Consider the following 16,464-nt stretch of genomic DNA (forward strand, 5'->3'; position numbering starts at 1 on the left):
TTATTTCAAAAATGCTGTCAGTCTAATAACTTCGTAAGAGATCAACCTTAAAAAGGCTTGTTTAGAAGGGGTATATTTATAAACGTGGAATTTCCAGAGCAAAAAGTCTACGTGTTATGAGGTCTGCTAACAAAGTTTTCTCAACTGAACTGAACACCATTAACACAAACAAATAAAGAATAAAGAAGTTTAGAAGGCTGCTTGTGAGACTGGGAAAATGTCCGCCTTCAGAAACCAGAGATGGCATGGGGAACAAGTCTGTCAGATTTGCTTTAGAAAACGAAGAAAGCTTCTGTCAAAAGGGTTTGAAGCCGTTTGTTAGAGCTCGGGAAAGGTTGTGTGAGAGGGTGTTGTCAGCGCCGCGCAAGGAGTTTGAGGGCGTCGATTTTTTTTTTTTTTTTTTTTTTTTTTTTTTTTTACTAACGTGAATTTAAAGTATTGCCTGAACGCCGCCAGCTCCAGGAAACCCGGCTAGCGGTGGGAGAACGGGAAAATTTCCCGCTGGGAAAAATACAAATAACGTGCCGTGAGGGTCGTGCCCCGGTGCCAGGGGCAGGACGGAGGCCTGGGCAGGGGGAGGGAGGGAGAGAGGAAACCCCTGCCCGGTGCCCGCCGGCGGAGCAGCGGCGGAGCGGGAGGCAGAAGTTTTAACTTCCACCTGCCCTGAAGTCGCCGCTGCGCCGGCAGCAGGAGGCGGAGGCGGGGGCGGAGGCAGGCGGGGCAGCCGAGGACCCGGCTCTGGCAGGCTCCGAGGGTCCGGCCGGGTGTAATTCCCCCCTAATCCCCGCCACGGCGGCGCTTCCCTGGCCGAGCCATGTCTGCGGCTTCCCCGCCATGCCGAGCCTAGCGGGGAGCGGGAGGACTGGCGGCCGGGAGGCGCACAAAATGAAGACCCTGATGGTAAGTGCATTGTTGGCACTGCTCATCCCGGCTCCGGCGGCGGGGAGGGGACGAGAGGAGAGGAGAGAGGCGCGGGGCTGCCCCGGGCACCCTGCACACGCTCCATCCTTCCCCGGCTCTTCGGGATCGCGCGGAGGCCACCAAAACCTCGGCGGCGGCGGCCAAGAACTTTCCGCCTGCTTTCTTTTATTCGTGTTTGCTCGTGGTTTGCGGGGTTCTGCGTGTGTGTGTGCGTTCTAAGGAGCGTATAGAAAACCGATCTGCTTAAAGGACGATGCTGGAGGTATCTGGGCGGAGGGAAGCGCTCCAGTCCCCAACACTCCTTAAAATGCACGAATTGAGATGCCCAGAGGGGGACGGCGGCTCGGGGATGAGGCGCGGGGGAGCCGGGCGCTCGGAGGGGAGGAGAGGCGAAGGAGCAGGGCTGGTGGAGAGGGTGGCAGGCAGGGGAGCGGGCTGGGCGAGGGAGGGGGTTCCCCAGTTCTGCCGCACTTTTGCCGGGTCTCTGGCGGGTGAAACTTGCGGGTGCGCCGGCGGGGGAGCGGCGATCCCCGCTGGGCCCCGCGGCGCGGGGAGCCCGCTGAGCCGGCTGTGTCTCTGCCCCCCGCAGCGCCACGGGCTGGCCGTCTGCCTGGCGCTCACCACCATGTGCACCAGCTTGTTGCTCATGTACGGCGGCATCGGCGGCATCGGCGGGGGCCACCCGGAGCCGCGGCGGCGGCAGCAGCAGGTGGCGGCGGTGCCCAGCCGGCCCCCCGAGCGCGGCCAGCGCCACCCGGCTCTGCCCGTCGGGGCCGGCCTCCTGGAGGGATACATCAGCGTCCTGGAGCACAAGGTGAGCCGCCGGCCGCGGGACCGCCCCTCTCTCCCGGCCCCCGCGGGGGGAACCTGCCGAGCTCTCCCTGGTGCCCCCCGGAGATGCCCGGTCCCCCCTGGGCGGGATCGCCGTGCCCCCGCTGTCAGGGCTGGCTAATGCAGCCCTCGGGTGCCGTCGCGCCTCGCCCCGAGGGCGCGACTTAGCGGGGTCAGGACCCGGTGTGAGCCTGCGGTTGGGCATTTGTGCAGTGCTGGTTGTCTTCTCCCTTGCGCAGGGGAAGAGGGAGGGTGAAGTGTTTCGTTTCTGGTGTTGGATGCTATAGCTACAATACAAATGTGTGTTTATGGTGATAGTCATAAGGGTTAAAGAATGAAGTTTATTTACTGGAAGGTCAATAGGTAGGTGTTTATTCTTAGCTCGTTTTGTCATGGGAAACCAAAAAGAATGTCTCCTACACAAATGACCTTTTCATCCACCTCTTGGGAAGCAGAAGTTGCCAACCATAGTTACCATTATAGAAATTGGGGGGCATTTCTTTAATGCTGAACAAAATTATGTCCCTCCCCTTGACAGAGGAATTACCAGGCTGGATTGTCAGACTGTAATACCTGTTTACCAGAGATAGGCAGACTAAGCTTTGATAGCTCGCAGGGCAGATGTAGTGACATAAAGTGAGCAAGGTGGCACATCCATTCTGAAGAGATAGTTGATCTTCAGGAATTTTCTGAGAAGGCAGATTCCTCTACTTTTGTGCTGTGTTCAGTTTTGTTGCACTTACCTAGAAACTCCAAGGTCTTCCTCTGCCAAAACCCCAGATAATGTTTAGTACACACACATCTTGCAGTAAAAATTTTCAATAAAAAATAAGCAAGGGAAGTGAGGATTCTTAACTTTCTCATGTTTTCACATCTAGACTGACAACTTTCTGAAAGATAGGTTGTCAAACACGTTACTGGGCTCAGTTTAGAGGTACTGTGTGAAGACTAGTGACTTTGATATACAGAGATTTTTATTGTTCCTTCTGGCATCGCTTTCTATGCAAGAGTTATCTGTAGGGCTCTTAACACAGAAAAATAGCACATGATGGTGCCTTGTGGGCTTTATTTGCTTTCTTACTTGGTTCTCCTGGAAATTCTCAAATGTAATGTCTATAGATAAAGCAAGTTTGGCCACAGGCTTCCTACTGTGTGAGATGTCCCCTTGTAATTCCTTCATTCTTCTTTAACATGACTGTAGTGATAAGTGCAGATATATATGCACATGATTTCTGTAAACAGCAGTAATTGAAAAGGCATCTGTGGATTTTTGGGATGCATAAGTGAGTAGCCCTCTGACACTGATAACTTACATTGGTTTCTCCTGACTCACAAACACCCCTCATAAACAGACCATACTCAAAATCACTATTCTGTGTTTATTATTTTCCAGGGTAATTTTAATGTTTCCCAGTGTTTTGGAGAAAGATGATTCTCTGGCTTTTTAATATATTGTAATGTGGCCTGAACCCCACAGATACTCCATTTCTGAGTTTCATTTCACACAGCTCATGCCTCACAGTAATAATCTGCTGAAGGTTTAATAACTTTTCCGCATAACTTCTGTGGGTCAAAAAGAATATTGCACAATCCCTGCTGTGTTCCCAGCTTGCTTTGTCTTATTTTAATGCACATGAGATCATGCAGAGAACTCTGCCACTGTGGTATACAGAGCAGTGAGGGCACTGTATTAATGTAAGGGAATGATGGGGGAGAGAAGGGCTTTGACTCTTCATAGTGTATTTGTTTTAGTAATTTCATTTAGTAATCCATGTACTTGACATGGATTTACAATCCCAGAACATAGAGGTTTCCTGCAGAATAAAAAAAATGGAGAATGCAAAAGATCACAGGCATTGATGGTTTGGAAGAAGGATGCAGGATCAGTGATGGTGAGAATGGGGAGAGAGATTGCAAGAACTGAGAAACAATGAAGTGTTTTCAGAGAACATGTGTTTTGGGTGGAACACTGGAAACTGCAGAGAAGACAGCTTGAGTAGCAGGTGTCATAAAAGTCCAGCCCATAGTGAGAAAAAATGAGGGAATCAGGGAGGTTTAAGGAACATAAAGAGAGCAAGATAAAATTCTGTAGCTGTGAGAAGGACGTGAAGAGACAGGGAGGGAGGTCTGGAAGGAGATGAAAAGCACCTGTTGTTTGAGGACAACAGGCTTGGAAAGGTAAGGGAGGAATGAGTTCAGCAATGGTCCATGCTGTTTTGATAGCACAGGGGTGACTGTGTGAAATGACAATGAATGGTAGATTTTTCACAGTACAGCCTCCTTCATTGCCCATGTAGAATCTTGGGATTTTCTGTCAGGTCGAATGACCTGAAGCTGAATGACCATTACACAAAATTCATCCTTGGTATGTATTCATGCATGAGTTACAGTTACCAGTAGGCTAAATGTCTAGATCTACAGATCCAGGAGCTGAAACGTGTTCTTGTTTCTGGATCTCATAGTTTGCTTTCATACAAAAATCTTATTTCATGTTCGTGGTGTTGCACCCAAATGTTGTGCATTTAATGAGAGTAAGTATGCAACGCTATATGAAAGCTATATGATAAGTATTATAGATCTCAGTATTACTCCATAATCACAGCGTGAGGATTGACACTTACAGAAGCTGTGTAAATATGTGGCAGTATAGACATTTCTCTTCAGGAATAAAATTTAACAGTTGTCCACACTGTGAAATATCATGTATTACAAATGTCTGTCACTACTAGCAATACAGCTCATTTAGTAGTGGTGGATGATCGTGTGTGGAGACTATTTACCAGAAAATCAAGGCACTTAGTAAAGTACCAATGATTTTGAAATATAGCTTGCAATATTGTAATTACCAATTATTTTTCTCCTTTTATTTCATATTCAGTAAGAATTATAGTTTCTCATCTGTCAAGAGAAGCAGGCAGTCTCTGAGAAAACAGCAAAATATCTAACATTCTTTTTTTACTGGATCGAAGAGATTTTTTTGCAGGAGTTTCTTGTATCTTGGTCAGATTTGTAATGTTTTGTTTCATAGCACTTTGCCTTCATGGTTTCTGCAAGCCCATTTTTCTGTGAGTCAAGCATCAGAGATCAGAACCCATTTACTTAGCTTCAGTTGCCTGTCACAGTTTAGCACACTTAATTTTTGTTGAACTGAACTCTTAAAACAAATAAGTTCAGAGATGCTGTGGATCCAGAGAGGCAAGTGGGTTCTTGTCATTTCTCCTCTGTGTGTCCCAGAGCAGCAGCAGTTGACAGTCATTGTTGATGGATGTTTGAAACAAATAAATAGGATATTTTTTTTGTTCCCAGTAGCCAGATGTTGCATCCTAGAAGATCTCACATTTGGAACAGAAAATATGGTTTGCTGATAGTTGCTGTTGAGAGGTCAAGGACTGAAATGAAGTGGAGAAGAAGCAGCTTCCCTTCTACTTGGAGGAGCTGTTGCTTCCTACAGAGGCACATTGACAGGGTGTAGCACTGCATCTGTTCTGCAGTTAGAAAGGACAGGAGTCCTAGACTGTCAGACTGACATCTTTCCTGAATTCTTTGTGTGTAATCCTGAAATTAAAGAGGTTTTGTTACTGGCATCGAGGGAAGCAGAATTCTGCTCTTCAGTGGGCAGGCGTGGGGATAAGCCTTTCTGTTGATTTGTCGCAGTGCTAGCAAGAAATTACAATGCTAATATTTTTAAAGCAATTACTGCATACAAATAACAGACTGTTAATGAAAGTAGGAAACCTAGCACTGTTCCAGAACTTGCAAGAAATAAATATTTAACCATTATATTACTATTCTGAAATGAATGTGGGAACATATCTCTGGACAGTTAAAAAGCTTTTTACCCAGTATTGACTCAACAGTTGGTACTGTGAATAAAATATCAGTTTGTCACGTATGTAATTGAATGGTATTTCAAGCCATCAAGAGTTTTGTTTCTTAAAAGATTTTTTAAAAAAATCAAAATCAATCTTGCAGACCAAGTGCATGATTTATTAGAACAACATTTAAGTACCTTAAAAGAGCATTGAGATCAACATGGTAATTTAAGTGATCACAATGATTTCTTAATTTATGATAATGTGAATTATCATATGCAAAGAAATCTTTGTGATCCCTTTAAATTAATGCAGATCAGAGAATTGTGTAGTTAATGAAGTGTTTGAGGAAGAGCCATTCTGCAAATAGTGCTATAGCTCCTTAATCTCTGAGATGCAAAAAGTTGCTCTTGGAGGAAACTATTTTTTCCAGGATAGTAAACTTTGTGCATTTCAAATAGGATGGGAGTCTTGCCATGTTTTATATTATTTTTAGTAAGTATTAAATCAAAAGTATCTTACAGCAAAACAACTTGCTGTCTTGCCCGAGGTGGGATCAAGCCCACTGAGTTAAATAAACCATGTACCATGATTTCGTTACGTGTTCCTGTTTGCTCCTGGAATTCTTACCTGCAAAGGAAGGAACACAAACTTTACTGTGCAATTAAGTATTTGATGGAGCTTTTATTATGTGAGAGATCCACAAGGGGGAGACTTTATTCTAGAATAACCTTGTTTGGGACACTTCCGTCTGTCAGGGACCTGTGCAAGGTGAGAGTCCACAAAAGCCCCGTGCTCAGTGTTTTGTTGGCTTCTTGGCTTTCTATTTTAAGGTACTGTAGTCACCTTTTACTCTGATAAGCTGTGGGTTTATTTAAACCCTTATAAAGTTCACAGCTTAAAGAGAAAAAAAAAAAAGGACCATGACAGTCAGGGAATGTAACTGCATATCCACACACTCAGAGCAGAGACAGTTGTTTTACCAGATTTACCCAACTTTTGAATAATGACTGTCCTGTGCTTTATATTTTCTTACTTCTGAGCTATTGTTCTTTCAGCCTAACAGATCATAATATTGGGTTCATTCATTTTGATGACCCCTGTCTAAAGTTTTTGGCAGTTTCTGTGTGCACTAGGTGCTAACACATGGTGTGCAATACAGAGTGCTCAACAATGGCAGGAGATGATGGTACATTTTCCTGTTTTCCAGGTTGCTTGGCACCTCTGCAAAGAACCAGTAGTTCTAGCCTGGCACTGCTCCTGCTTAGAATACCTTCAAATATTTTTAAAGGTTTACACATAGGTGTCAGTTAGCTGTGCAGTTTATACATTTATTTTATGAAAAAGGCCATATTTTGTAGTTGGACACATCTTTTGTAGAATTCTGACTCCAGTGTGTGCTTGAGAGAGATCACAAATGTTAGCTATCAGGATAATAAAAAGAAGTCACATTTTGCAGTTATCACTATTGCCTAAATCTTTCTAAAATAAGTACTGTTAAAGATAAAATCGAACTAGTAGGGTTACTGAGTCCAGGCAGAGGTCAGGATCCATTGCTTAAAAAATTGTCTCAAAAGAGCACAGACACTATTAAATATTGAAATGTCCCTGAAAACTGAAAGATGTTTGGTGTGCATCTAGTACCTGGTGTTGTAAATGGTCATTAATATAACATGATGCATAAAACCCCATCACAAACTAGTTCTGAACATTTATTGGTGGTTGAGAAGATAATGGAGAGGAAATCATTGTTGTAATACTGAAAACAAGAGAAAATATTGGAGTTTATACCAGGTGAAGATCTTACCCCGTGTATTCTGTGACACTTTGTGATGCAGCTTTATTCTTTCATAGAAATAGAAGCAAAGAGATTATTTCAGAGGCTACAGCAAAAAATGTTGATAATGGATTTCATTACAAACATAAATAGGTAGCTGGTCAGGTCAAGACAGTTGATGCAGAATGGTGTTTTAATTTTCTCACATTATAAAAAAGTCACATCTCACAGCAATATCTGATACCATATATGGGTCATAATACGCTATCTTGTTTTTACAACTGAGACAGAAAGTTCTTTTTTCTTTTTCTTGGTTGAAGAAAAACTGCAGAAGCATGAAGATGTTTTTGTTTGGTTTGCACTGCTGTTTTTTGATTGTAGGATTATAGCCTTTATCCTAAATTGTGAAGAGTGAGGAATGAGTAAATATGCTGTCTGCTTACCTGTCTTCTTTTGTGAACATGCAAAATTCTTAATTGGATGGATATACAAAACACTTCCAGGCAGGAATTGGTGATACTCTGTCTGCTACTGAGATTTGTTCGTCTCTCATGAAAAACCCCTTAATTTTTTTTCCTCTTCGTTTACATCATTAATTTCAATGACCACCTTTGTATTTCTAGTATATGCTGAAGTATATTACATTTGATAACCATTTAAAGTTGCCATATTGTGCACTTCTTTTTCACATGATCTTTCACTGTGAGCATTTTAGGCTATTTTCATCTTCCTGCGAAGACAAATTGTTCTTTTTGAAGGATTTTAATCCTTGGTGGAAGCAAGTCTGAACTAAATGAGATTTTCAATGACAGGAAATGTAATTTTTGCTCACAGCTGATGGATATCTCTCAATAGAGTTTCCTTAAGTTCTCCCTTTCTGCTTGTCCTGGGGCATAAGTGGATATTGAGTGTCATCCTAACTATGTGATATCCTCAAAACAATAGAGTGCAGGTAGTTTCCTTTTCCCAGTGACCTTCCTTCTTAGTTTAACCTGTATTGCTCAGTAAGGCTCCGTATGCACATCCTTGATGCTGAGGTGGCATTGATAGGGAGAAAACTCAGTGTATTAATTGAGCTTCTAATTAGGGCAATTATGATCAAATCAGCAGTCGTTTGGTGCTGATATAAGCAGATGTGACAGCACAAAAGCTGCTTTGAAGGTGAGGTGAAGCATCATGATATTCACCTCACTCCATTTCACCTCATCCGTAAGCAATCTCCGTTAGGCATCACTCTTGTGCTCTAATAGTTAAAGCTTGAAGTGTTAATACCAGGTTAACTACTGAAGTTTGCTACCAGCTGGAAAAGCAAATATTTTCAGTTCAGAAGCTGCTATTAATTGTTCTCCATTGTCATTCTGAAGATAGCCTAATACATTTAAGAACAAAAGTCACATAGGAAGTGAGGAAGCAAGTCAAAGCTGAAACCTCCTGCCTTCAGAGAGTCTGTTTGCAACAGAAGTGCAAAACACAAATGGAGAAGTGGAGCTCTGAGGTGTCCCTGGATGGCCTGTATGAAAGCCAGAGTTGGGCACTGAGAAACATGTGCACATTCCTACAGAGAATATTCCATTTGAACTGAGGTTAGGCCAGTCTGGTAAGTGTCTGGGCTGTGTATTCAGAGAGACACAGAGTGTTAAGAGAAGCACAATGTGTATGTTAAGTGCAATAATAAATTCTGAATCCTTGCTGGAACCTTGTGAGAAAGCTTCAGAATAAGATTGGGTTATTTTAAAACACAGAGAGGGCAAACTGATATATTTAATAGATTACTAGACTATTTTTTCACAATGGCAGTGAACTAGTGCAAAATGTTCATTGTCCGAGGAAAGGGAACAGTAATGGGTTTATATGGTATATAGGCAGCATAGATCAGGTTTTCTTAATTTAGATTTAATAATCTGGACTGTTTTAAGTAACATAGAACAAGAATATATGAATGTGTGCTTTGTCATTGAATACAACACGTTAGGAATTCTTTGCAGCTGTACAAAAATTTCCATTACAGAATGGGTGGCTTAGTTAGAAATAACCTGGAAAATAAGAGGAAAATCTTTCTCAGTGACCAGTCGATATATTTGGAGTATGCATTTTTGTTAGGCAAATAATATATTTTGATTTTAGTATGCTATTAGCATCCTCAGGTATTGGCATGATGTTAATATTGCAGAAATAAAGTATTCTGTAAATTTTGTGCTGTTGGATAGTATTAAATCAGAATATATCTTACCCTCAGCTATAGCAGGTCATAAAAGTAGATGTAATAACATTCAGCGGAGCATCAGTCTCAGAGTTATCTCTAAAGAAAAGAAAAATTCCACAGTGCAAGTTTGTGCAAAGGTACATCTGTACCCAGCTTTGTGCTCAGGAAAGTTAAAGAACTATTGTCATGCTTAAGAAGTGGCTGGCTTAGAAATAAGTTTCTAGAGACTTTGTTCATCAGCAAGTACATGCTGCTTACCCGTTCGCCTGCATGAGGTTAAAACCTTTCCTACCAGTTTGACCCCAAGCTGTGCTTTGCAGACAGTGGCATGACTTACACCCAGGCTTGTTACCTTCCAAACTTTCTCACCTGCACTACCATCCTCTGTGGATGGACATTGTTATTCCGTTTCAATAAACTTCACCCCTGTGACTTGTACAAAAAACGAGCTTCTGAGGAAGCACACGATTGAGGCAGCGAACAGGGGGCTACAGCTGATGAAATGATGCAAGAGATTCCAAAGTTGGATCGGAAGGCTGGGTCAGTAAGCCTGGGTGGTGTAGTTTGAGACGGGCTTGTTAGTTTGAAACCAGAGTAGTCACGTTGTATCTGAGAAGTAAATCCTGACCTTTGGCAGCTACATTTTTTCTGGAGCTGGGCTGGCACTGTACTTTCTGTGGCATTTGGGTTCAAGATAAGCTGAAGCAATGTGGAGTGCCCAGGCAATAACGGTAAAGACATGCCCAAAACACTTCTGGGCAACTCTCAAGTGCAGTGCCAGGGTCTGAAACTGCATTTGAAATACCGGCTGTTCTTTAACTTTAGCCATCCAAAATATATACACCTTGGACTTGCAGAGACTGAACATTTGGCCACAGAGAAGGCATGTTTAGAAAACATGATATCCAAGACTTGTCCACAGTCCTTATGAAAAAGCTTCTGGCCAAATGCATGGGAGAAGTGCTTTCCCAGCCTTATGCTCAGCCTTCGTGCAGAGCTCAGGGGCTCACATGGAGTATGTGCTGTGGTGCAACCTGTGCTATCCCTTCCCTGCTCTGCTCTGGCTTTCAGTGTGGTATCTTTGGGTCAGTCCTTCTGATGCTTGGCTAAATGACATCCATAGAGATTAGAATAATGTTAAATGTGCTCCTAAATTTTGTTGCTGTCCATTTCAGTCCTAATACCACTTTAAAAGGGTTAGTTTTACACAACTCAGCATATTGGTTGACTCTAAAATAGAAGCATAAAACCTCAAAATACAGCCAGTGGTCTGAATGCAGCTACCAGAGTGACGCAGAGTCAGTACTGCCTGTCCTTCCTCAGCTCATCTGCATGTGCCTGGATAATTTCAGGTGAACTCCTCTTTTTTAAAAACAAACCAAAACATATTGTGTTTTGTTTAGATAATTTCTTCCTTAGCGCTTACTTTTTATAAAATGGCCATTGTTGATGCTATTGACGACTATCCAAAACACATTTTACAAATAAAAAACCTATGGCAAAGCCACTGCTGTTTCCACTTTTTCATCCACTTACATATTCTCTTTGTAGCACTGCTCCAGATTTCCTTCCTGTTTTTAATAGTGACTCACGAGCCTTACAGAGACTGAGACAGTTTGTTGCAACATTGCTCACATTATCCATGAGAACCACCTCGGATGTGAATGGGACTGCACATAACAATGAGCACTTCAGTGAGGGTTTTCCGAGTGCCAGCTGCCGTGGTGTGTGAGCATATGCCTGTGTGGGGTTTTGCCAGGGGAGGAAAGCACTCTCTGCCCTCCCTGGGAGCTGCTTGGAGGTGCCCGGGCTCTGCTCTGGCAGCGGATCCGCTGCGCTGAGCACGTCGCTAAGCCAGAACTAATAAGCTTGACTGAGAGGCAGGGTTTGTTATCCCGGGCTCAGCAGCACATGTGGTGTGGTTGTGAAGCTTCTGTGAGTCCTACAATCGGCTCATGGGCAGATCTTGCCTGTGTGGTGGCACGGTCAGTTATTTGCTTGCATCTCCCTGCAAAAACCTTCCAATCCATGACTGAATGTTTTCCTAATCTGCTCCAGAGGAGCATTTTCAGTCCTCTGCCAAGAATATTCTGTCTTACACGGTGGGAAAATGTAACCCACGGTACCCTTGTTACTTAAATTTTGGTCATTAGATTGCCACGTGTTGCGTACACTCGACACAAAAGACTATTTTTCATAATTTCTGTTTCGTACTGCAGCCTAATATGATAGATGATGTTGTGGATCAGGTTTTCAAAGTTTGAAATGAGACACTAAATTAGGTTCACAGAGCATGATGTAGTCATCTAAGTCACCACTTAAGACAAAATCTGCTGCTGTCACTGGGCAGATACTTGTTAAAGAAAGGATTTTAATTGCCTTGCTTTAGAAAATCATGTTTGAGAATGAAGCTATGAGGTTTTTTGCTTGTAACATGTCTATTTCTATATGCATAGGGTTATTTAATTTGTAATGTTTGTGTTTTCATTTGTGGTTTCTGGTGTTCTTACCATGTATGTATTTCTTCGGAAATATTGATTGACTTTATCTTAATTTCGGTCAGTGAAGAATTTTTGCTGATAGGATATTTAGTAATATCTTCATTAATGAGAGACTGCTGAGCCTTTGAGCCTTAATGTTACTCTTTCCATATGTAATTATCATATTAATAGATTTAATTTTGATTTAATTTTTATGAATAGCCAAAAGCTCTGGTTTTTTTACAAATAGAATCAAAACTAGAACTTTTCACTTTTGCTGTATCTGCTTTGTGTCTCAGTAGCAGTGCAAAGAAGCAATGAACCTAGTTATAGATATGCTGAATATTCTTTCTCAGGGGTAGTGTTGGTGTCTCCCTGATGGTTTAAGGGCATAATTGAGGTACTTTGTGCAGCTGGTAGATGTAGAGGAGGGATATCGAGGCCAGGAGGGTATCTCTGGTATTAATGTGTCTGATTTCTTCCAGCACAGTGATCCCTTTTGATCTGCAGCAGTTTGTGCAACACAGAACAGCTTTCAGGGTGTCTTTAATTATGCTTGTGGACGTTTTGGCCTGGGAAATGAAATGAGGCTTTAGAATCACCTTTCACTCCCAGCTGTGCTGATTTGAAACTTCTCACAGCTTGTTACCCACCTGCAGGTGGAGGGATCATGTTTCTGCTCTCCTGAAAGACCAGGAATGTGCAGCATCCTGGGCTTTAGAAGAAGGTGCAGCTGGCTCTTAGTCTTTCTTGTGAGAGCTCTCAGTGCTGTCAGGATGGAACAGCAATAGGTCCTATACATACCTATACTTATAACCTGTAATAACACGTCTCTTCAGATCAAATCTGCATTGGAGACAATTCACAGGACCTGAAAACCTGTCTTTGAGGTTTCATATTGCTGTGGAACGCAGTGAAACAGCTGCATTAGGAGCACTTTAGAAGTAGACTTTATGCTAAAAAGAGCCAGAGCCATTATGCTTATATCAGTGCTCTCAGACACATATAGAATAAATTGATTGATGATACGATGCATAAGCTTTATTAAAGTTTCTCAGAAATGATTTTTTTAAATTATGCCACTTCCTAGGGATATTTTTCAGTGTGTTATGAAGATGACATATCATATTTGTAGTGCATAATGTGAAAAAAATCGGTTTTACATGACAATTAATGTCCTAACATTTGAACTTGCAGGTATGATGGTTAATTTTCATGGTCTGTAGCAAATAAAAAAGGAAGATTAATTCTATTTGAAGGTGCAAGAGGTGATCTCATCCATGTCATACTAAGTCCAAGGACCAACAGTTACTTAAGTTCTCAAAACTTTTTAAAATTGACTGTATTGTTCACAGGAAAATCTTGTGACTGAGAGCAGAGGTAAAACCAGCTATAACAGAGCAGTGTGTGAGACAGTTTCCAGTTTAGCTGAAATTGAGTCCCATCCCTTGTGATTCTGAATGATGAGGTTGCACCTGATTTTTGCTTTTTTTTTTTTTAATAGCTTTTTTAGTATACTCTATGCAGAGCACCGAGACTTTGAAATTCAAAACAAAGGTAATCTTTAAAAAATAGTTTCCCTTGGAAAACAAATAGATCTGTCCAATTATTTTTTGTTTCATGCCCCGTACTTGACGTCAGTAAAACTACTGAAAATTACATCCCACCGTGTTTATTAAAGTTGTGCTCCTATGCAGTAGTACACATAAGACATCTTATACTGCCTTAAGGATTAAGTTAAGCTCCTTTGTCAAGCCTGTTGGTATGGCAGGACTGTTAATCTTTAACTGTCAGAGTCTGGTTAGATCCTTCTTTAGGCTGAGGCAATGTCTAAGTGCAAAGAAATTAAAACAAATCAACTCCCAGTATTTATGCTTTCATATTTTTGCACAGAGCAATCAATAAAAAGAGGAGCTGTTTCAGGCATACATATTTCTGTAAGAAGATTGTATTTCAAGCTCTTATTTAGCAGCATTATATTTGCTTTATGTTTATGCTTGTGAAATACGGAGACAAAGTTGACAGTGTTCAAAATATTAAATTCATGGAAGTAAGATGTGCACTGGGTGGCAGCTCGTTGGAAGGAGGACAGGGGATAATTTTGTGAACCTACATTTCCTAGTTAAAATTCTGCAGAGTTGTCTACAGTATGTTCATGTTTTATTATTACATCAGTAATTACTCTTACGTTTTCCTTTCAAATTACAACATTGAGTCACAAAAAAAAGACATTTCCTAAAGTTGCAGCATATTTAGACATGACAAGGCTTGAAACAAAACTGTATGAAAAGAATGGTGAAGCTGGGAGGCAAAGTTAAATTCATTCTGAAAGATAAAAGCCCTAACAGGGTACAAAACCGGTAGGAAGGAACTACAGTATTCTACTATAGGTATCAAAGGTTTGCATTTCACTGTGGGTGTCTGTACCACTTAATTAATGTTGTTCTACCTAAAACTTGTGAAGAGGAATTTTTTAATAATTATCTGATAATAGCCAACTAGTGCAATTTGTGCAGATATTCATCCAGTGAAGTGATACAGGCTGTATGTTGAAGCAGTAGGTAAAATATACTAAAAATAAGCCTTTGAGTGTCATAGGTGCCTAAATTGTACTTTTCTAATCATTTTTTTTTACAAAATAGGAAAAGAAACTCTCAACAAAGAACAATTTTCTTTTAAATTCTCCTTCAAATACAGTTTCAGGTGGCTGTTTTTATATTTTACACGCATATAACCTTCCCATTTTCTGGAGCAAGAGGTTCTTCCCCTCACCTCATTAAATAATAATAATACTTTGTGCTTACATATCACCTTACTTCTGAGGATCTCCAAGTGCCATAGAAGCATTAAATGGAGACTCCTGCCTTAAAGTTCAGGAGCACTAATCCCATGTGACACGGGGGAATAGTGAAACAAAAAAGTTTAAACTGTAGTTTTGACCTTGAGTGTCCAGAGAGGAATTTCAGGTAGGACTTTGGAAGGTGCTGAAAATTGAGGGGACTCGACCTCAGGATAGGTGCACAAGCAATCTCTGTAAGATACCTGACTTTCAGGCGTGGCTTGGAAGTGAGATTTCAGACCTTGTTCTGTGTAACACTGAAGTTCCATACGGTGGATTGGGAGAGTTATGCCCTTGAAATGGATTTGAGATACTTACTCTGCTGTGCAGAGCTGCCCAACAGAAAAACACTTAAGTGTGCCTTCACTACTTGGGCAGGGTCATGGTGGAGGATGGTTTAGCCCAGATAACACATAACAAAAGAGAACACAATTTGTGGTCTTGAGTTGCGGATCTTACATGGAAATGATGTGTAAAGCATTTGAGTTCCTTCTCTAGGAGCTGTTAAAACACATATTTTGAGAAATACATGAGTTGGAGATTACACAAGGGCTTTCTGATCTGTTTTATTGAGCTGTATAACTCCCCCAATTTCATCATATGTTCATGTTAGATGCCCTGCAAGGCTGCCAGGTTTGCTCCTGTCAGACACATAGAAAGAGTGGTTCCTTAAGTGCAGATCTAGATGGTGGCTGGTTGAACAAGGCTTTTGTAGACCACACTTCAGGTTTTGGCTTTCAGATTCTGTCAAAGTGTCATCAGCTATGTCTAAGACACTGAGATCTCATTCTAAATCAGCCCACAGGCACTTAAATCAATGCCTTGATTTTTAGAGCATGTCGAACCACACACACTTTGCAACAACTCTGGTGACCAGGGCAGGTTAACCCTTTAGGCATGATAGTTGATGTGCACAGCAGAGCTGCACATCACAGTATTTTGGGCTCTAATAAACCTCAGTGGGGCGTGCAAATACAGGCACTAAACAAAGTTAAATAGGTGCCCTCAGGTCCTTCAGGTAACAGTGTATTTATTACACTGGCACCAGCTACTTGTTTTACATTAATTTATCATGTCTTGAAATATTTGGTGTATATTTCATTATGTAGCCTGTTGTGCATTTAGCATTTATTATATGACATTTTATTGAAAATATGTTTAAAAATCAAACACATGAATTTTATTGAGGGGAGGAAGAATTGTGATAGCACATCTCAGACTTCTTTTTGCATATTCAAATAGTCTCATCTTATTTTAGTTTAAAGCAAAAATAAAATCGTTTTCTGGCTCCAGAAGACGACCAACAAGTAGGATGATTTAAAATATATTTGAATATAAATGTTGTCAGCAATTGACTGATAATTTTGGAATATGAAGTCTATCACAGTCCTGTGAAACACGAGTAGTTTTGGAAGAGCCGGAACAAATCTTGCCATGTACCAGTAAGGATCATCTTTAAGGTCTTTTAAGGTAGAAGGAATGTTTAGGCTGCCAACTCCTTAACCTCTGGGAATGCTGATCCAGAGTTTCCTTGGACACTGAGTTGTGGCAAAATCACTTGTGTTGTGACTGTGTCTGACCTAGTAGATTAAAACAGTAGG

The 16,464-nt window shown here is 41.5% G+C and overlaps 1 protein-coding gene across 1 annotated transcript in view; it reads left to right on the forward strand.

The window, feature by feature from the left end:
* Positions 1–444: 444 nt before the first annotated feature.
* ST6GALNAC5 (ST6 N-acetylgalactosaminide alpha-2,6-sialyltransferase 5) overlaps positions 445–16,464 on the forward strand; it is a 72,265-nt gene continuing 56,245 nt past the window's right edge. Inside the window, exons 1-2 of the mRNA XM_017824901.1 lie at positions 445–900; positions 1,511–1,735. Coding sequence (XP_017680390.1) covers positions 835–900; positions 1,511–1,735 — 291 coding nt within the window. The 5' untranslated portion in view covers positions 445–834. The remainder of the gene's footprint in view (positions 901–1,510; positions 1,736–16,464) is intronic.

This window comes from Lepidothrix coronata, unplaced genomic scaffold, assembly GCF_001604755.1.
Source record: "Lepidothrix coronata isolate B3197 unplaced genomic scaffold, Lepidothrix_coronata-1.0 Scaffold114, whole genome shotgun sequence".
Classification (NCBI taxonomy): Eukaryota; Metazoa; Chordata; class Aves; order Passeriformes; family Pipridae; genus Lepidothrix; species Lepidothrix coronata.